The following is a 22,596-nucleotide window of genomic DNA, read 5'->3' on the forward strand; positions in this document are numbered from 1 at the left end:
GTTTTCATTCAATTATTCTACCAATTATTCTAACTTAACATATTTTCAAAAGGTTCAATCATCACACAATGCTAATGGTTACTATACTATTTACGGTGATGAGACAGACTACAACGATCATTTCAATGCAAAGCTTGTGACTGGTTCAACTACTGAGGTGTACGCAAGAACAGGATATTTGGGTTTTTTAAGGCGTACCGAGTGTTCTCAATCAGCATCAATATTGGACGAAACCACACCAAGTATAGCAAGCCGTGATAGTGACAACGATTCCATTAACTCCCTTAACCAGTCCAGTGCGAATTTAGTTTCCAATATAGCGAATCCAATACCTGCTTGTGAACAAGCAGACCAAGAGCAACATGATGCAGTGTACGTCGTTGGTGCTCTAGATGAAGTTATTGCTTTACGTGGAATGAACTACCATCCAATCGATGTTGAGAATTCTGTACTACGGTGTCATAAAAGAATTGCCGAATGGTAAGTGAATTGTGATTGCATGATGTTTATTTTCTATTATTTATAAGTGGATCTTACATAACCCAATCATCATTAACCCAGAATACACCGATTTACGGAATCGGATACTATTTTCTATTATTTATGCAGTGGATCATCCATAACCCAATTATCACTAACCTAAAATACATCGATTTATGGAGTTTTCGAGTTAAAGTGTTTTGTTTCACAAAGAGTTTAATTGTTGTTGTAACAGTTTTTAATGTAGTTCCATCCATTTTGTTACATACTTTGGTACTTCAGCTAGTATCCAGATCAAGGAACTTTGCGACAAGGATGGGATGTGTCCAGAGAGATCTGGTGGTGAGACGGGTCGTTTAGCAGGACAAGCGGAAAAGTTACGAGTGTCATGTGGCTCTTGGTAACAGATGGGACACACGTCAGCTACGCTGCTATTCTTAGTTGCGCAAAAAATACCCTGATCTTAGTTGCGCAAAAAATACCCTGCCGTGTGAGGTCTCTCCACACCGGTGCTATGGGCGGTTAGGTTAGGTTAGGTTATGTGGCAGCCCGATGTATCAGGCTCACTTAGACTATTCAGTCCATTGTGATACCACAGTGGTGAACTTCTCACTTATCACTGAGTGCTGCCCGATTCCATGTTAAGCTCAATGACAAGGGACCTCCTTTTTATAGCCGAGTCCAAACGGCGTTCCACATTCCAGTGAAACCACTTAGAGAAGCTTTGAAACCCTCAGAAATGTCACCTGCATTTCTGAGGGTTTCAAAGCTATGGGCGGTGGTCGAGCTCCGAGAACAGGATTAACCTTGTAGTTTCTCAATGCTTCAGCTACAGCATACTCATGAATCCTTTTAAGACCTGTCCAGTAAGCTGCCTGATCTGGAGACTCTCTTTTGTAACGGTGGATCTCGAGCTCTAGAAGGTGAAGATTAACGCTTACATTCCTGGGTGGTGGTTGCCTATCCACAAAATGGTAATTTGGTTTGCAACTTCTATAGCAACCCAAGAGGTACTGCTTTGACAACATGTAATTGTGTCGACGCACTGGGATGATCTTGGTCTCCACATAAAGGTGATTCAGGGGTGTATGCGGAGACATTCTATCGCAGTTCTAAGGGCAGCGTTCTGACAAGAATGTATGGTATTACACTGCATGTCGCTCGTTTCAGCTGTCTAAACTGGTGCTGCATAGTTTACCACTGACCGGCCAATAGTCTTATATGTAGGCAACAAGGTTTAGTTGTCCGCGCCCCAAATGCTGCCGCCAAGTGTCTTAAGGCCTTGTTTCTACCGCGGAGCTTATCACAAATTGCAGTGGCATGGACAGACGAATTGAAAATCCTGTCGACTGTGACCCCGAGAATCTTGGGGTAATTTGTAGTCGGAATTATTTCGCCATTGACTCTGACATTCAACTGCCTGCGTACTTCCGCCGTCCATGTAGTAAATAGTGTGGCTGAGGATTTGATGGGAGATATCCTCAGCTTTCTAGTAGTGAAATAACTGGTAAGATCAGCGAGGTAGACGTTCAATCGATGGCATATGTCATCCACAATGGGCCCGGATGCCATGATTCTACAATCGTCCGCTTATAGTACAACATCGACGCCGTCAGGAGGGGTGGAATAACTAGGGGACAAGTAGAGGTTACACAGTGTTGGAGATGTCACCCCACCTTGGGGAACTCCCTGCTTCACTCTACGGGGTCGCGACTTCTTGTCCCTAAATTCCTCATATTTATGACTGGCGCCCGCACACATAATTTAGAACCCAACGTTAAGTTTCTGCGGGTAGGGACGTATTCGACGATTTACTCTCCTTTTTCGCTCTATCACTCTCGGGATGCTCGACAAACCGTCGCTTGTGCTGGGATTCTCACTGTTGACTACCTTGACCTGTGCCTAAGTTCCATTGCTTCAGGTGCTCTAACCAAGTGTTGCGCTTGTGCCCGACTATTTTACTAATCTCTAGATTCAGTTCCCTGAATCGGCAGGGTTAGCATGACGGCGTTCGGCATAAGGCGGAATTTAGTCCGCCTTATGCCGTTACTGCGCTAAAATAATACTCACATTTATGGTAAACTGCAACAATTCTGTTACATTCGGGCTTAGTTATGTTAGGTGTAGTGGCAGCACGTTATATCAGGTTCACTTAGACTATTTACATATATTTACGGCGGTCGTAAAAGTCGTAAACCTTATGTAGAAACCCTAATGTTGAATAAAAGAAATTATAAAAATTTTGTAAAACGCATTTATGATAGTAATGCGCATTCGAGACTGTTTGTTTGTACACTTGTAAAAAAAGTTTCGTTAATACGATTAATTCCTACGCTATATTAACGAAATTCTTCATTAAAAGTTAGCCAACGTAGCATTTCGTTATGACAACGTAGGTTTACGTTATATTTACGAAACCCTTTATGGAATACATTTCGTAGTATTAACGAATAATTACGTTGATATTGCATAGCATTTTCGTTGTATTAAAGGAAATTATTCGTTGTATGAATAAAAATCATTCATTGTATGAACACAGTTTTTACATTAAATGAATGAAAGAAGAACCTTGTATCAATGAACACAAACGTTATATTAATGAAACCTAACCAGTTATTGCATTTGAGTTTAGTCATTGGTAGTGTATTATTCATTGTTAAGATCTTTGAAATATAATTTATATACAGTAGGAAATAATATTTACTGATAAATGCAGTAATTTTAATATCATATATTGTGAATTTCACTTAAGAAAAAAAGTCTATCATTGCTAAGACCAAAACGGCCGCTATCTTTTAAAAAGCTAACTTTTTCCAAAAAATGCTAATCGTATCGCCGTGTGGATTTATCGCAGATTCAATTTCTACAATGTTTTTGCAACCAAGGTTCATTCCGGTAATTATTCTGCCTTCTTCATCTGAAAGTTCACTTCCCCGAGGCATTTTCACTAAAGATTAAAAATTTGCACTAAAATTCTTGCGAATATATATTGAACTTTTTACCGTTTGTTTTTCAAGATGCATACGCAAACATGTGCTTATTGTCATGTATATGTACTCGGATGTATGTACACATTACATACACGCTACGGACATATTAGAGAGAGTATGGAGAGGCAGAAATTCAATTCCAGTTTCGGAGTATATAATAGGACTGTGTTGTAAGGGCTAAAAGTTTACAAAAGTTACTCTCTATGTGCAAATGATTATAATAATTCCATCTTTGCAATTTTTTTTCTAATTCTCGAAAAAAATACAATAACGAAAAAACATTAATATAACGAAAAACCAAAACACAAAATTGTCTTTTAACGATTGTCTATTGTCTATTAACGATCACTTTCGTCCTTAAAACGAAAAATTTCGTTATATTAATGAAAAATAATCAACGAAGTCCGTTCGTTAATAGTATGAAGCATTTTTCTACCAGTGTACGAAGTACTCTAGTACATGTAATGATATTATGGCTTATTTATTAGCCAATCATTACCAGTTTTATATGGTGTTTGGAAAGTGGGGTCGGATTTCCACATCCTCATCAATTCCCTTTATTGGAAGATCTACTCATTTCAATTATTAGACTATATTAGAAGGTTATTCACCCTTATAAAATATTCATAATACTAATCCTGTCGGTTCTGATTTTGATATAGCTTTTCATAAGTTTTACGTCTATATTGTGTACAGGGAGTAGAATTAACATTCTTACTATACATTCCAAATTTGGTCAAAACCTGTTATTTCGCCCCATAAAGATCCATAGGTCAAATTTTTTCTCTATTTTACTTGAAATTTTGCACAGAGAGTAAAATTAACATTTGTGCCAAATTTGGTCAATATTAGCTCAGATTTAGACAAAATCCTCACCGCAAAGAAAGAAAACGTTTGGAAAACGTGTACCGAAAACGTTTTTCTTTTGTTAGCGTTTTTTTGAATTTCTTCGAAAATTTTAAACTTTTATCACCATAAAAATTCGTTTGTTACAATTTTTTTCACACATTTTACAGTTTCATAGCAAAAATTTAATGTAGTAGTATGTAATGTTGAATATCTTTTCGGAATCTTCCGAACATATCTGGAATATAAAAAAAAAAACTTTTTGGTGTTCGGTGGAAGCAGGGGTCGAACCCACGAACCTTGGTGTGCAAGGCGGACGTATGTTTCTGTTAAATAAAGTTTGTTTAATCGACTCGTGGACGACGAAAAGATGCTTTATAAAAACATACATAGCCCATGGGATAGTGTGTTTGCTTACAAATTGTATGGTCCGCGGTTCGATTATCCGTCCAGGCGAAAGATAAAATTTATGAAATGGAGTTTCTTCTACATTGTTTGTATTACAGAAAAAGGAGCTAAGAACTCAAAAAAACCTCGCGGAAGGGAGAAAGATGTGAGGGAAAATGCAATTAGTCAGAATTTTTTTTTTTTTTTTAGTTAGTCTTTATGAAATTGTTTTTACATCCTGGAAAACGATAAACGTTTATCACAAAAAGTATATACTTTTCTTCCAAATAAAATTCTTTACAGCGAAAAGCAAATGCAAAACGATCTTTGTTTGTCTAAAAGGAGGAAAGAATTATTTTTTTGCGTGCATATATAATGTTTGTCCGATTTCAGCAAAAGTGGCCAAAATACCCACATATTCGTTGTAAAAACTCGACTGCTAAATCGAAACTTGTAAACATTACTCAAATTGTCATATACCTCTATTACATATCTATCGACCGATAAATCATAAATACACTTTTGTGAAAATGCATAAAAATGGCTTTAGATTTGAAGATCTTCGTCGAAGTTGATTTTGCTGTGGCTGTTAGTGCACGTGAAATAAAACTACACACAAAAAAAATTTTGATTTCAATCACGAAATTCGCAGATTCAATAATTTTTTATAATTGAAATGTCTTCAATCACGAAAATGATAGTATCAATCACCCATTTTGATTAAAAACCAACACGATCAGTGCTGCCGCTAGTGAAAAATAGAGTGAAGTAGATTTTGGAAAGAAGCGGAGTAGATTGAATAAAATTGAAGTAGCATACATTTTTGAAAACAAAACAATATAATTCATTTTATTATACCCTCCACCATAGGATGGGGGTATATTAACTTTCCGTTTGTAACACATCGAAATATTGCTCTAACTTGAAACTTGCACAAGTAGTTGTTATTGATGTAGGTCGGATGGTATTTCAAATGGGCCATATCGGTCCACTTTTACGTATAGCCCCCATATAAACGGACCCCCAAATTTGGCTTGCGGGGACTCTAAGAGAAGCAAATTTCATCCGATCCAGCTGAAATTTTGTACATGGTGTAAGTATATGGTCTCTAACAACTATGCAAAAATGGGTCCACATCGGTTAATATTTCAATGATTAAAACCGCTATGTTCATCGTAATTAAAGGAATAGGAAAAACAATTAGGTAATATGGGGAAAAATTTAAAAATTTGAATCAGAACAAAAAGTGAAGCAGATTTTTGGAAGAAGGAGTGACGAAGTAAATTTTGTGAAAATGAAGCAAAATACTTCGATTGAAGTAGTAGCGGCAGCACTGAACACGATTTAATTGACTTTTGTCACGCAATCAATTAATTGTGTGATTTAATCAATTAAAACAGTGATTGGTTTTTGACATAAAATTCAATCAATGTTTTAATTGAATCAATTAAAATTTTAATTCATTTCGCGACAACAATCAATCAACTATTTGATTGATTCAATTAAATAATTAATTGAAATGTTTAGTTTTCTTAGTTGACCTTTAGAATTTTATAATTATTTGATTTTTTTTCTTTCGTTTGGCTTGAGGTCATGATAAATGAAAAATGCTGTTGTAATTGTTTTTCATTGTTTTATTATTGAAATATTGCTATTTCGATACACCTTCGGTGATCATCTTCAGCGAGATATTATCTATAAAATATCATAATTTAAACATTTAACAATATTTACTTTCACAATGGTTATTAACAAAAATATAACAATGATTCTATATTTACATTTTACAATGTAACGAAATATCTGAAATAGAAATATTTCAATAATAACACAATGAAAAACAATTACAACGTCATTTTTCATTTATCATGACCTCAAGCCAAACGAAAAAAAATCCCAATAGTTAATTGAAATTGGCAAAAAAATTCAATCAAAAAATGTATATATTGCGCCCCTAAAATCTTATTTAGTTTTATTTGAAATATAAGAAAATATGTGTTTCTTATAAAAATATTCAATATTTGTTTCTAACATAACTTACACGTACAATTACTATCAATAATAACTAAAGGGTGAAAAAATAAACTGTATAAATCATTATCTTCATAACCATGCATGTCAGCATACTCCTTCTAATATGTACACGCTCACAAAAAATCGCTTCTGTAACATATACTTCCAAACATATTTTGCTTCAAGCATATATATTTTTGGGTATTGCCCAAACATTTATATGTTTGATCTCTTCCAATATATAATATGTTTGAAAGCATATTGGTCTAAACAATATATGTTTGGGTAGTCTAAGTTCCAAACATTTTGTATTTTTGCATCCAAATTCAATAATGTTGTCTTCCACAAAAAAATATGTTATTATGTGAACATATAATATGTTTGGAAGCATTTTGCACCCAAAAATATTATATGCTTAAAAAAAATTCTCCCAAACAATATTGTGCTCACAATTTTATTTATTTATTTATATATTTAAAATCATAATGAATTATGAAAATAAACAGGTAATATAGGTGCTAACAACATAGGTTTTCGACCTGAATGCTCAAAATTTTGTTTCTGCCCAATTGTATATTCCCCCACATCTTTCTCACTTCCACGAGATTTTTTAGTTCTTAGCACCTTTTTCTGTAATACAAACATTGTAGAAGAAATTATTCAATTGTATGATTTTTTTTATTTTAATTTTACTTTTTGCCGGACGGGGATTCGAACAGCGGACCACACCGTTTGTAAGGATCAAAGAAGTAGCTGATCAATTGCCCAAGGAAAAATAAAATGTTAATTTTGTAATAACAAGCAACAACCACCAACTTAATTCAATATCGCTCCCTTTTAAATAGCGCTCCAAGCTACTAAACACATATATGTTTATAGGCTATTTCTAAATTAATATATGTTTGCATCCAAGCATATTATATTTACAAACATTTTATGTCCCAAACATAATATGTTCTAACATATTAACATATATGTCCCAAACATGTTATGCTAGTTTATGAACATTATATGCTTGCACTCAAAAATATTGTGTTTAAAAATTTTTGTTCCAAACATATAATGTTTATAGCCATACATATGAAAAACAGTCTTTTTCATCCGTGTAGATGCGCCTAGATTTCCAATAAGTCAGCAACATGTAATTAGTTAGTTTTTCTGAAAGTAAACAGAATAATTAGAATTTACTTTTGTTCAATTAAAAATTAACTTTGTTAAACATTACCTGAATTCTTAGTTCCTTAGTTATAATTAGAGGTGTGCGCGTGAGGGAGTTTTCACGCACGCTCACGCACGCTCACAAATTCAAAATGTCATTCACGCACAATCACGCACGCCTGTTTTAGAATTGCTCACACTCACGCACACTCACGAATGAATTCGTAACATTCACGCACGATCACGCACGCCCGTTTTTGAATTGCTCACACTCACGCACGCTCACGAATGAATTCGTAACATTCACGCACGCCCGTTTTGGAATTGCTCACACTCACGCACGCTCACGAATGAATTCGTAACATTCACGCACGAAGGTTTTTATTGATTCACGCTCACTCACGTTCACGAACCAAAATCCTGCAAAGATAAACACTCACGGGATATATCAACTCACGCACGTTCACGAACAACAAACTTATTCACGCACACTCACGATTCGAAAAAAAACTACTCACGCACGTTCACGAACAATGAAACGTACTTCCATACACTCACGATTCATAAAAAACTATTCACGCACGCTCACGATGTAAAATGCAACTCACGCACGTTCACGTCTATTATACTTACAAAACAAACGAAAAAATGTAATTCACGAATGAGTACGAACTTAAAAACTTACTCACTCTCGCTCGTGATACAAATGAGCTACCCACACAAATTCGCCAAAATATTTCTAATTAAAAATCTGAAGTTGAAAACGTACTCAATTAAAAAATTAACAGATACAATTAACATTTTAATCAAATCAAAATATAAATTCAATTAAAATTTGGATTGATTTTGGCCGAAAAACTTAATTAATTTTTAATTGAGGCAATCAATGATTTATAGTGTTATTGTTTACTTATTTTATTTTTTATTATATTATAATTACATATATTATAATTATACTATATAGAATTATTTTTTTTACATCTAAGCCAAAATTTAATGAACCAATGAAACCAATTATTTCCGAAAATTATTAATTTTTTATTTGGAAGTATGTTTTCAATTTAAAAATGTAAAAATGTTCAATCATTATTATACCCTTCACCACTACTGTGGTACAGGGTATAATAAGTTTGTGCATTTGTATGTAACGCCAAGAAGGAAAAGTCTGAGACCCATCGTTTAGTATACCGATCGTCTTAGAATTAAATTCTGAGTCGATTTAGCGATGTCCGTCTGTCTGTCTGTCTGTCTGTTTGTCTGTCCGTCTGTTGGTGTAGTTTTGTGTGCAAAGTACAGCTCGCAGTTTTAGTCCGATTGTCCTAAAATTTGGTATAGGGTCCTGTTTCGGCTCAAAGACGATCCCTATTGATTTTGGAAAAAATCGGTTCAGATTTAGATATAGCTGCCATATATATTTTTCACCGATTTTGTCATAATTGGCGTGTATATCAACCGATCTTCCTCAAATAACGTACATCCAAATATTTTATGAGTCTCGAAAAACTTGCCAAATATCAGCCAAATCGGTTCAGATTTAGATATAGCTCCCATATATAGCTTTCGCCCGATTTACACTTATTTTCCCACAGAGGCCAATTTTTTGCTCCGATTTAGTTGAAATTTTGCATAGGGAGTAGAATTAGCATTGTAACTATGCGTGCCAAATTTGGTTGAAATCGGTTCAGATTTAGATATAGCTCCCATATATAGCTTTCGCCCGATATGAACTTATATGGCCCCAGAAGCCAGAGTTTTACCCCACTTTGCTTAACATTTTGCACAAGAAGAACGTGAATTTCATCGTGAGCGTGAATTATTCGTGAATGTGAGTTTCTTCGTGAGCGTGAATTTTCTCGTGAGCGTGAATTTTTCGTGAACGTGATTTTTTTCGTGAACGTGAATGTCATCGTGAGTGTGAAGTTTTCGTGAATGTGAATTTCTTCGTGAACGTGAATTTCTTCGTGAGCGTGAATTTTGTCGTGAGCGTGAATTGTTCGTGAATGTGAATTTTTTCGTGAACGTGAATTTTGTCGTGAGCGTGATTTTGAAAAAAAATTACTCACGCACATTCACGAACAGAATTTGATGTTCACGCACGATCACGCACGACACATTTTTGTTCAGTCCCATTCACGCACATTCACGTGATTTGGTCAAAATTTCATTCACGAATCACGTGACTCACGCGTGAATCACGCGTGTCACGAAAATTTCGTGTCACGCGCACACCTCTAGTTATAATCATCATTTGCCTTTATAGTCTTTTGGCATAAAAGGGGCTCGGTTATATTTAATTTTAGTAACAATTCCTTTCTAAAATTTCCACACATTGAAATCGACTATTAAAATCGGAACCAATCAGAGACAAAAATAATAGCAAAGCATTGTAATATTCCATTTTGATTATACTTTGTAAATTCTGGAAATAAAAAAATATAAATGGAAAATATATATGTTTAAGTTCAAACGTAACGTATATTTTCCCCTTTTTAATTGTATCCTACTTTCCTAACTACGGTTCGTTACATCCTTGCGCGTGCGTACTATTTTCTGTCAATTGCTTGCCTCCTTGCCCCATTCTGTTTTGTTCGTTTGTTTTTATGCTACTTCTGGTTTGGGAGCTTGCTGTGTTCACAACACAACAAAGGTAAAGATAATTGTTCACGACAATTATTCAATAAAAATAACAAAGTCGACACAAATTCTAAACCCTAGTGTTTTATTTATTCTCTTTTTTTTCATAATTTCAAATCCCGCATATTCATTTTGGTCCTTCGAGCCGGATACCTTGGGGATTTCAAAGCTCACGGCTTATTAATTGGATCTCTTCTTTTTCGCACAACAGGCAAATACAATTGGTTCACGACCAACAACAACTGCCCTGCATCTCACATTGGTTCTCGACCATCAGAAAAACAAAAACTTTTCCCCTTTCCAATACATCTAATTGTTTAATAAGGTGCGTATAGTTTTTTTGTTTTTTCATATGTGAGCAAAAGTGCGATTGTTCGGTGTTTTGAAATTATTGAAAAATTAAATTCTAATTGTGTCGACTACAAAAACCCCTACGCGTTCCGTATCGATAAATACAGTCCACTCTCTTTGTATTGTGTCAAGAAATTAATTCTTAATAATAAAATATCCTATTTGTGATTTAAATATTAAATACCCATAATTTTTACGGTGTATATTTGCATAAAATCAACATATTTTGCTTTGATAATTTGTGCTAATAATACATTGTTCGAATAATTTAATTGCCGCGTAGTGCATTTCATTTCATTTGTTTGATTTGGTGGTTGATTTTCATTTACAAAGTCTCTTAAATAAACTCTCTTTTATTTTCTTCGGTTTTTTACACTAACAATAACCATTGAATACCTTTACCATACGTTTGGGTGTTCAAAGTTCATTTCGCGATCGCATACCCAAGCCAAGCTTTGTTTTGATCGTTTTCCTTTACTCTCAGTGCGTTGAAACCATAGACTATAGACTTTAGATAGATGATCCACTATTCTCTTTAAAAACAATGTGTCAGTTCCAAAAATTAATTTTCTGACATTTCGTTTTGATTTTTTCGTAAAGAGTCAGTCCCAAACATTAATTTTCGTGCATTTGCTTTTGTGTTGTTCGTAAAGAGCAATGCTGCTCAAAATTAAATTTCGTATTTTCGCGATTTTGGTCACAATTTTTTGTTCAAATATGAACTTTTAATATATTAATTTATTTATAAATCCTCTGTTGCATCATAAACGTTCTAATTTTGTGTAAAATTGGCAAACTACAAAAAGGAAAACGAAAGAGATTGTAAGCGCGCTCTTATTTTTCTCGTTTATTCTTAATCTTCGGAACTGTCACAAATAGTTTGACACTCATGGCTCATCTATCTAAAGTCTATAGTCTATGGTTGAAACCACCACCATACAGCATCACTAGTAAGAGCATTGCAACGCACCCACGCTGCTGTTACGAATATACAAATATACATACATATATATACAGACCGCAATACAGTCTTCGGCCATACAATTAGTATACAGTCTCGGGTCGTGGTATTATAACATTAACTTGCAAAAATAATTTTTTCAATGTTAATATTTTATAATTGGCGTATCACGTACGACCGATCATAATACTTGTTTTAATGCATTGGCACCCTACAGTAGGTTGTTCACGACAACTTACATTCACTACTAACTATAGATTTCCCGATTATTTTCGATTTTTTTAGTTTTCTTTTCCAAAAATTTGATACTTTGTCTCACGGGCAAACGTATTAAAATTTGATTTTTTTGGAATTTCACCCTACAGTAGGTTGTTCACGACACCCTACATACATATATTTATAATAAATTTCTTAATTTTTGAGTCTGTATAATTTTTTGAAGTTTGATTTCATACTTGGTCTCGCGGACAAGGGTATTAAAGTAAATTTTGAAAAATTGTATTTGCACACTACAGCCGGTAGTCTACGACTTATTTCAGCGAATTTTAATTATCGTGTTTATTAAAAATTTTTTGGTTTCATTTATCCTATTTATAAACTTATTTGAAATATTTTTACTTTTCATTAATATTCCGTACAGTATCGTCGCACACCCTACTGTCGGTATTTTTTTTGGAATCGGAAATTTGAATTTGGTGTATTTTCGCAGTGCGCGGTTTAATACATTTCCGTTTACGATAGAGTTTTGTGTGACTAGTTCGGGTGAATCTTCGTTCTAATGCGCGATTTGTACCCTACATTCGGTCATTGGTAACAATTTATTCGATTTACGACAATTTGCGAATTTTTATGGTTTTTCCATAAATTGTTTTATTCTATTATTTACATCAATTGTTCAGCATGTCCGTCAGTCCACTACCACCATTTATTCGCGCGTCGGATGCTCTGATTACATTTGGCGCAATGTTTGACTTGCAAAAACCTACCGAGCATACGGTTTACACTCTCGATGTGCAGGGATCTGAGTTGCGGGGATTGTGGGCGGACGTGATCGGCCTATGACAAATGCTTAGATTATTTTTCGTCATCAAACGCGGTTGAGCCGAAAGAAGTGCAATCGGCGGACGACAAGTATAAGTCTACATATCGGGCGTATGTTCATTGTCTTTCGACAATTAATGAATTTTTAGACGGGCTGAAATCTACCACACGAAATACTTCTGCACTTCGGGTTTCTGTTCACGACCGAACCTCTACACCGGTTTAGACTCCAGCAAGGGTTCTAGCTGCGGCTACGGGTCATGATAGCCCCTCGGGTTCAATGCGAATTAATATTTCTCATATTTCGCGTGCGAATGAGGATGCAGTTCATCATCTCCCCCTGCCACCGTGTGACACTGACGTTTTCAACGGTGATTTCTATTCTTGGCCTTCGTTCAGGGATATTTTTACCGCTGTATATATAAATAACGCTCGGTTATCTGACATAGAACGTCTTTGTCATCTCGTCAGAAAGACAAGTGGCGAGGCTCGAGAAATCGTTTCGCGATTTCCTTTATTAGGTCGGAGTTTTACTTTAGCTTGGGATGCTCTTAGGGAAAATTTCGACAATCCACGTATGCTGGTTAACAACCAATTGAAACTGCTTTTCAATTTGCCAATTCTGAGTCAGGAAACGAGTTCGGGTTTGAAAGATCTCCAACGCGGTATTCGCGCTTGTTTATCCTCCATGTCTGTCTATGAAGTCGATACGAGTGGCTGGGATCCGATTATCGTGTTTATGTGTATTCAACGGCTACCATGCTCTACCGTAAATCTTTGGGAACAATCGGTTCGCGATAAGGCTGCTTTATCCTCTTGGAGGGACATGGATCTCTTTCTCACGGAAAGAATTCAAACTTTAACGTGCGTTCACGATTTGAAAAATATAAACGGCAATTCGAAAACTACTGACAGGAAAATTAGGGCGCATTTCACCAATGCGGGTCCATCAAATCGTCCTCAGTCTGCAACTTCTAATTCGAATTCCACCACGCGAAAATCCAAACCCTCTTGCGTATTATGTCCGGGACAGATTCATTCGCTTCGCGACTGTTCCAAATTCAAGGCTCTCTCAGTGAATGATCGATTTTCTACAATCAAACGACATCGAATTTGTGTTAATTGTCTTTCGCACCTTCATGAGGTTCCGAATTGTACGAGTTCCTTTAATTGTTCAGTGTGTCATAAACGACACCACTCATTATTACACCGCTCATCCAATGTCGTTCCGGTTGTTCAGTCCTCAATGTCTGCTCCGTCCGTAAGTAACGAAAATCAAAATCTGAATTCCAACAATCTCATGCCATCTACATCCGCTGCTTCGAGGCAGGTTTTTCACACGTCACAAAATAGGACTATGCTGTTGGGCACAGCTATGGTGAATATTATTCACCAGGGGTCAAGTTTCTCCGTCCGTGCTTTAATTGATCCAGCCTCGGAGGCTTCATTCATAAGTGAACGAGTGAGACACCAACTGAAACTTTCGTGTGATTGCACCTTGGTAAAAATTTCGGGGGTTAATCAAGCGCCCTCTGCGACTATAGATAAGGTGTGCTCATTTACCTTGAGTTCTACCCTAGATACATCGGTATCTTTGCAAATCACGGCTTTCGTTGTACCTAAGGTTTCGGGTAATTTACCGGCGTATAAGGTATCAGTGGAAGGTGATCGTCGTTTATCCGAGTTACAATTGGCCGATAGGAATTTGTTCGACTGTAGACCAGTCGATCTCCTGCTAGGAGCCGATTTATATCCACATATTCTATTAGAAGGGATTGAAAGAAATGTGTTAGGTACGCTTATAGCACAGAGGACGATTTTCGGTTGGATTGTCACTGGTCCTATTTCATCCTCATCTTTACAGGTCTTCACGACCACTCTGCAGATTTTCGAGGAAGACAGTTTACATAAAAATCTTCTTAAATTTTGGGAATTAGAAGAGCCGCCTCGGCGTAGGATACTCTCACCATCCGATCAGTTTTGTGAGGACAATTATCGTCGAACCACGCGTCGTGATTCGGATGGTAGATATGTGGTTGCGCTTCCGTTTCGCTCTGAATTTCCGTTGACACTCCGACTGGGAACATCGCGGCCTAACGTTTTGGAACAGTTCTTGCGGAACGAACGTTCGCTTCTGCGTAAGCCTCATACAAAGGAAGTCTATGATCAGGTAGTTCGCGAGTATCTCACCTTGGATCATATGCGGGAAGTTACCGCACCGCAGTCTTCAAACGGTGATTGTTGCTATTTGCCTCATCACCCCGTGATTAACTTGGAAAAACAAACGACTAAATTACGGGTAGTTTTCAATGCGTCAAATCGTACCGGAAACGGCACCACTTTGAACGATATGTTGCACGTCGGTCCGACTTTACAATCTGATTTGGTAGTATTGATTCTACGGTGGCGGCTGTGCAGATTTGTTTTTAACTGTGACATTACGAAGAATTATCGCCAGATTCGCGTCACCCCTGAGCATACACGGTATCAACGGATCTTGTTTAGGGATTCTCCCACCCGGGATATCAGGGACTATGAACTGCAGACCGTGACATTTGGCGTAAATTGTGCCCCTTTCCTGGCTATTAGGACGTTGTTGCAACTTGCGGACGATTGCGAGAGTGACTTTCCCCGGGCTTCGCACATATTACGGAGATATATGTATGTAGACGACGTTTTAACGGGGTTCCATGATCTTTCGACGGCACGGGAGGCACGTGATGAACTTATTTCTGCTTTGGGATCGGCAGGGTTCGAACTTCGGAAATGGACCGCGAATGATAAGACCATTTTGGAAGGGTTACCGGAGGAACATTTAGTTGATGCGAATTGCTATCGTTTGTGGAGTCAAGTGGCTGCAAGCCACTTGGAATACGGTGGAACGCGCGGTTAGGCACATTTTATTTTTGTGTCGATTCCATATCGGGAAAACTTCGTCACACGAAGAGACAGGTCTTGTCAACTATCACGAAATTGTTTGATCCGATCGGTTGGCTGGCTCCGGTGATCGTTACCGCAAAGATTATTATGCAGGGTGTTTGGTCATCCGGGATCGATTGGGACGCGTGGCTTCCGTTGGAGTTAGAAGAACGTTGGCAGAAGTTTACCGTGGATTATGGTGTAATTAATCATATACGCATCCCTAGGTGGGTTGGCTATTCTACGGGCTCCTCTGTTGAACTTCATGTCTTTTCCGATGCGTCGGAAAAGGCATACGCGGGGGTGATTTATATACGGATTGCCTTACCTAACGGCGAGGTTCGGGTACAGTTATTGACTAGTAGAACGAGAGTGGCGCCATTGAAAACTGTTTCATTGCCTCGCTTGGAACTTTGTGGTTCACTTCTAGCCTCGGAACTTCTCGAGACTATTCGTAATGAGATCGGGATTGCCGTTGACCGGGTTTATTGCTGGACTGATTCCACTATAGTTCTGGCGTGGCTTCGTCGGACTCCAAACACATGGAATACCTTTGTGGCGAATCGCGTTTGCCGAATTCAGGAGATTATGAGTGGAGACAGTTGGCACCATGTTCGATCCGAAGAGAATCCTGCGGACTTGGGCAGTCGCGGTATGTCTCCCGCGGAACTTGCGACTTCGTCATTATGGTGGCATGGGCCACAATGGCTTGTACAGGACCCTTCACGGTGGAATATAAGCGATGCTACGCCGGATACCGATATAGAGATGCGTTCAGTAAGTGTACATTTCTCATTTTTCGATAATTATGAGGATCTTCTCGATAGATTTTCATCGTTAGATCGCGCCTTGCGTGTACTTTCTTACGTGTTCAGATTTCTGCGGAGAACTCACCCGTTACATAGAGATCGGTTTGTGCATACTAGTGTGGTGATAAGTTCCGATGAGATTAGGGCGGTAAAGATACGGTTGGCTGTTATATCACAGCAATTCCACTATACTGAGGAGTACAAATGCCTTGTTGATAAGAGGCCATTTCCCAAGAAAAGCTCGCTGTTGCCGTTAAACCCCTTCTTAGATAAAGAAGGTCTTATGCGTCTTAATGGGCGACTAGCGAAATCGCCCTCACTTCACTACACTGAACGATATCCGATTATCCTACCATATGCAAGCCGATTCTCGAAGTTATTGGTGGAGTTTATCCATAAGATATCTGTGCATGGCGGGAATCAACTGGTATTGCGAATACTTCGCATTGAGTATTGGGTGCCTAGGGTTAAAACTCTGATTAGGGCAACTATTAATAATTGCAAGCCTTGTCGTCTTGAACGAAAAAGATGTTGTACTCAGATAATGGCGGCGCTTCCTAGTGAACGTACTGTTGTATCAAGGCCATTTACAGTGACGGGAGTGGACTTCGCGGGTCCGTTCGATATAAAATCATTTACCGGTCGAGGTTGTCGTGTAACGAAAGGGTACGTATGTATATTCGTTTGCTTTTCTACGAGAGCAATTCATTTGGAACTAACGTCGGATTTATCAACTCAAATGTTTTTATCCGCATTTGAAAGATTTATAGCGCGTCGTGGATGCCCCCGGGAGGTATTTTCGGACAATGGCACTAACTTCGTTGGCGCTTCTCGTGAAATAGAGCGCAACTTTCGTTCCTTTATTCGTGAAAATCGCGATCAGGTCTGCGCCTCTCTAGGATTTCAAGGCGTTACGTGGCGGTTTATTCCTGCCGGAGCTCCCCATATGGGAGGCCTCTGGGAAGCCGCGGTGAAGAGCTTTAAACGTCACTTTCGACGACAGGCACAAGCTTTCAAATACACGTTTGAGGAACTGACCACGCTGTTGGGTCGAATCGAGGCTTGTCTGAATTCGCGTCCGTTATGTCCGATAAGTGATGACCCGCAGGAGTTACTTGCTTTGACTCCTGGCCACTTCTTGATAGGCGCTCCGTTACTCGCCCCTCCGGAACCTCTTATCGAAGAGATGCCGTTGAGTGTGGTCAATCGATATAGGAAGATGAAAGCGCTGGCTCACCACTTCTGCCTACGGTGGAAAGAGGAATACTTGCATAGCCTTCAAAAACGGTACAAATGGAAACATCCTGAACGCGATCTCCAAGTTGGGGATTTAGTAGCTATTCGGCATGAAAATCTGCCCTTTACTTCCTGGAGATTGGGTCGAATAATTCAGGTGTTTCCGGGCACGGATCTACGCGTACGCGTCGTCGAGATTAAAACGCAACTTGGGGTTATTAGGCGTCCAATTACGAAATTAATACCACTCGTAGATTAAATTTTAACGCGTTTCTTACTACTTTAGAATGGAATCTATTAAGGAACTATTCGATGGGGAACTGCCCGATTATGACGTAGATATGCTCTCTGATGAAGAACGCGAAGAAATATATGAACTTAGTCAACATGCTGCTGACGGTGCTCCAATCAATGTAGCATCGACCGGAAACACCAATGCAAAGTCTAATGTAGCGGTGGCATCTACTGGCCCATCGCACTCTACTGAACAAGTAAATCCTGTTGCTGGACCATCTGTCCAAATTCTTCAAGCCGCGCAACCGTCTACTACGGTACCGTCTGAAGTTAGGCATCTTCAAGCCGCGCAGCCGTCTACTACGGCCCCGATAGTTTGTAGGCCACTTCAAGCCGCGCAACCGTCTACTACGGTCCCGTTAGCTAATGAAACTCAACGATCTGGACCACACTCGGGCTCGAATGGTAGAAAAATTAGAAATTGTGTGGTTTGCAGTAGAAGGCATCCCCTTTACTACTGTCCCTCATTTAAGAGATTGAGCCATGAAAAGAAGCTTCGCACCGTTGTGCTCCACCGGTTGTGTTCGAACTGTTTCGGAAACGGTCATAGCTTCCATCAATGTCCAGTCCCTCAGAAATGTCGCATTTGTTCTGAGAGGCATCATACCCTCCTCCATCCTCCTAATGGTACGAAGTCCGTTCGTACCCATGGTCCGTCTCGTTCACGAAATTATCCGTCCGCTTGTGTAGCCCCTCCCGCTGTCTGTCCGACTCTTAGGTTGCCCACAAGTATCCAATATGTTACCTCGTTGGCACCAAGTTTAATAGTCCATTTGTTCTTTGGAAATCGGGCTGTACCAGCGAGGGCACTATTGGATCCTTGTGGACGCGTTAGCCAATTTTGTTCTTCACTTGTCCGCTATTTTAGAATTCCTACGTCGTCTGTAGATAGCGATAATTTCTGTCGTCTCACTATCCATTCCATACATAACCCTAACCAAAAAGTAAATGTTACGCTGCGGGTGGGCGATTTGTCCCATGTTCGGTCTCCCTCCGAATCAGTCTCGGAAACACTGGTCGAGCACTTCCCGGGCTTTCAATTAGCGGATCCCGAATTTTACCGCAGCAGAGGTGTGGCTCTGATCTTGGGACCGGATATCTATCCACAAGTTATGCGCGGTCAGATCCATTCGAGTCAGGGTCAACCCCTAGCCCAATACACTATCTTTGGGTGGGTCATATCGGGTCCATGCTCTTCGTAAGGAGATCTGCTATTCCAATAAAATGCGTGTTTACTACACGCACTGGATTTACTATCCAACTTGTTTTTGAAAAAAAAAAAACTGAAATAAAATGCTCACATGGAAACAAATGAACTATCGCTTGTTAATTTTATTATTTATTTAATTATTTTGAATTTATATTTTGATTTAATTCCTTTTTGATTGTAATTAGAATAATGCTAAATTTTTACTAATTTTATTCCAACATACCAGGATGTTGCAAGGCGGGCGGCAATATTTAAGTTCAAACGTAACGTATATTTTCCCCTTTTTAATTGTATCCTACTTTCCTAACTACGGTTCGTTACATCCTTGCGCGTGCGTACTATTTTCTGTCAATTGCTTGCCTCCTTGCCCCATTCTGTTTTGTTCGTTTGTTTTTATGCTACTTCTGGTTTGGGAGCTTGCTGTGTTCACAACACAACAAAGGTAAAGATAATTGTTCACGACAATTATTCAATAAAAATAACAAAGTCGACACAAATTCTAAACCCTAGTGTTTTATTTATTCTCTTTTTTTCATAATTTCAAATCCCGCATATTCAATATATTTTTCATATTTTTAGATAAAAAAGAAATGTTTTACCATTACATAGAGATTTATTGGTGTTCATTAGGTTATATATCAGATATGCTGCTCTGTACTTGGGTTCAAATGAAAAAGACAGGTAAACAAACATGCAATTTAATGCCAACGATACTTCGCAACTTGAAGGTGAATCTTCCAACGAACACATACCGCTCTTGGTTTTAAGAAGACTAGAAATAAAAAGTTTACAATTTTAAAAGACTAATAAGATAACCGACCTTTTGATTGCAAAAATATTCTTATACTAGATCACTTTTTATTAAAATGATTGATTGCCCAATTTGATGAAATAAAATTGATCACTAAAGGAAATGAATAAAAAATATATTACTTGCATAAAAAAATATATTACTTGCAAATGCACTCCTTTACCTCACTTTATTTTTTCAACCCTTTTGTTTGGCTTGTTATTGTATTCAAAATATTTATGCTCATTTTCAACGCAGCAGACAGAATGTCGCCAATCATTCAAGGAAGATTTTAGTTGGATGTTGTTATCGACCCAATAATACGATAAGTATGGATCAGTTTCAGATTAAATTAGGATCCATTACATTGGGGTATGAAGACGTAATTATTACCGGAGATTTTAATTCGAATATTCTCGTCAATTCCACATTAACAGATAATATGTTGGCTATTGGGTTATATACACCTAATAATACGAATCCGACACATTTTTCTTCCTCTTCTAATACTCTTCTGGACTTGTTCTTTGTAAATAATTTGTCTGACGTCCTCCTATACGACCAGATTTCGGCTCCTTGTTTCTCGAAACACGACCTTATATTCCTGTCTTATAATCTTGAATTACAGAAGGATCAGATCGAATACACGTACCGTGATTTTCGTAATCTGAATTATATTGGACTGCAGGATATGTTTGGACAAATAGATTGGCATGACATGTATGGACTCATATCTGTTGACCAGCAATTCGATTTTTTGCGAAATGCTATATGTGATTTATATAACGCAACTGTGCCTATTAAGAGGATCAAAGTGAAATCAGGTACAAAACCATGGTTTAACGACACGATTAAGACTGCTATTAGGGAAAGGGATATTGCATACTCACGATGGAAGCGCTTTAGATTACCACATCTTCTAGAGGAGTATCGATCGGCGCGGAGAATAGCGAACAGAAACATCAATGCGGCGAAGACTGAATATTACTCTATGCGTTTCAATTCTGCTTTAGATTCCAGGGGAAAATGGAGAATTATACATGATATTGGCGTTGGGAAGTCTAGGTCATCGGGCGGTTATCAAGGTGATCCAAATGACTTGAACGAGATGTTTACTAATATCCCTGCCCCTCCGACGGACACATCCTTCTATCACACGGATGGCGGCATAGGAGGAATCTTATCTGAGAGGAACGATTTCGAGTTCAGGTGCGTTACCCAAGATGAGGTCATAGAGAGTTTTTTCATGGTTAAGTCGAATGCTATTGGCCTGGATGGAATGGACCCCAGGTTTATACGAATACTGCTCCCTCAACTTATACCTCTTTTCACCTACTTATTTAACACAATTCTGACCTCCAATACTTATCCCACGATATGGAAGCATGCAAAGATTATTCCTATACCGAAATCTAATTCAGAGTCACGACCCATTGCTATTTTGTGTTATGTTTCTAAAGTGTTCGAAAAGATTTTACATAAGCAGATATATGATTATCTTCTTCGCGGTAACTTGTTATCTGAAAGGCAGTCTGGTTTCCGCAGAGATCATAGTTGTGTGAGTGCACTGATCGAAGTATCGGAGTCAATTAGGAGAAATATTGATGAGAACCATGTTAGTTTTCTTGTACTCTTAGATCACTCAAAGGCTTTCGATACTGTTGATCACAAAATGTTATGTCTAAAACTTTAAAGATTTTTCAATTTCTCACCTACTGCTACCTCTCTCATAACATCCTATCTTAACAATCGGTTACAGACGGTTTACACCAGAGATACTTATTCATTGCCATTACCAGTTACGAAAGGGGTTCCACAGGGTTCTATAATTGGACCTCTATTATTTTGCATGTACGCAAATGACCTCCCTCTAGAAATAGTCCATAGTCAGATACTTATGTATGCAGACGACATACAAATCTTTTTAAGTAGTCCCGTAGGTGATACTAGTGAGTGTTTGGGGAAACTTAACCACGACCTTGATCGTGTGTTTCGATGGGCAACAGCAAATGGTCTGCTACTAAATCCACTAAAGTCTAAATGTTTGATTATACACAAGAATAGAAGGTTCTCTTTGTCCAATTCTGACATTATGTTGAATGGTCAAAAAATCGATGTAGTCACTAGTGCTAAGAATCTTGGAGTAGTATTCAATAGCACATTGAGTTGGTCAAGTCATGTAAACATAGCCGTTGGACAAACATATGCAAAACTACGTGCTTTATGGGTTACTCATTCCTACACACCAGTCAATATTCGACTTCTCCTGGCGAAAAGTCTTTTGTTACCGGGTTTAATTTACGGATCTGAACTCTTCGCGAATTGTGACTCCGTGAGCAAAAATAGACTTAACGTGGCATTCAATAGTATAGTTCGTTATGTGTATGGGTTACGCAGGACCGATCATGTTTCGCATGTTACAAACTCCCTCTTTGGCTTTAGTTTTAATACCCTGCTTAATGTCAAATCGTTAGTAT

At 38.1% G+C, this 22,596-nt stretch overlaps 1 protein-coding gene across 1 annotated transcript in view; it reads left to right on the forward strand.

The window, feature by feature from the left end:
• The window catches only part of DIP2 (disco-interacting protein 2), a 635,079-nt gene that overhangs the window by 574,868 nt on the left and 37,615 nt on the right, over positions 1 to 22,596 (forward strand). Inside the window, 1 exon segment of the mRNA XM_075305884.1 lies at positions 53 to 480. Within this exon segment, the coding sequence (XP_075161999.1) occupies positions 53 to 480 (428 nt within the window).

This window comes from Haematobia irritans, chromosome 4 (genome assembly GCF_050003625.1).
Source record: "Haematobia irritans isolate KBUSLIRL chromosome 4, ASM5000362v1, whole genome shotgun sequence".
Taxonomy (NCBI): domain Eukaryota; kingdom Metazoa; phylum Arthropoda; class Insecta; order Diptera; family Muscidae; genus Haematobia; species Haematobia irritans.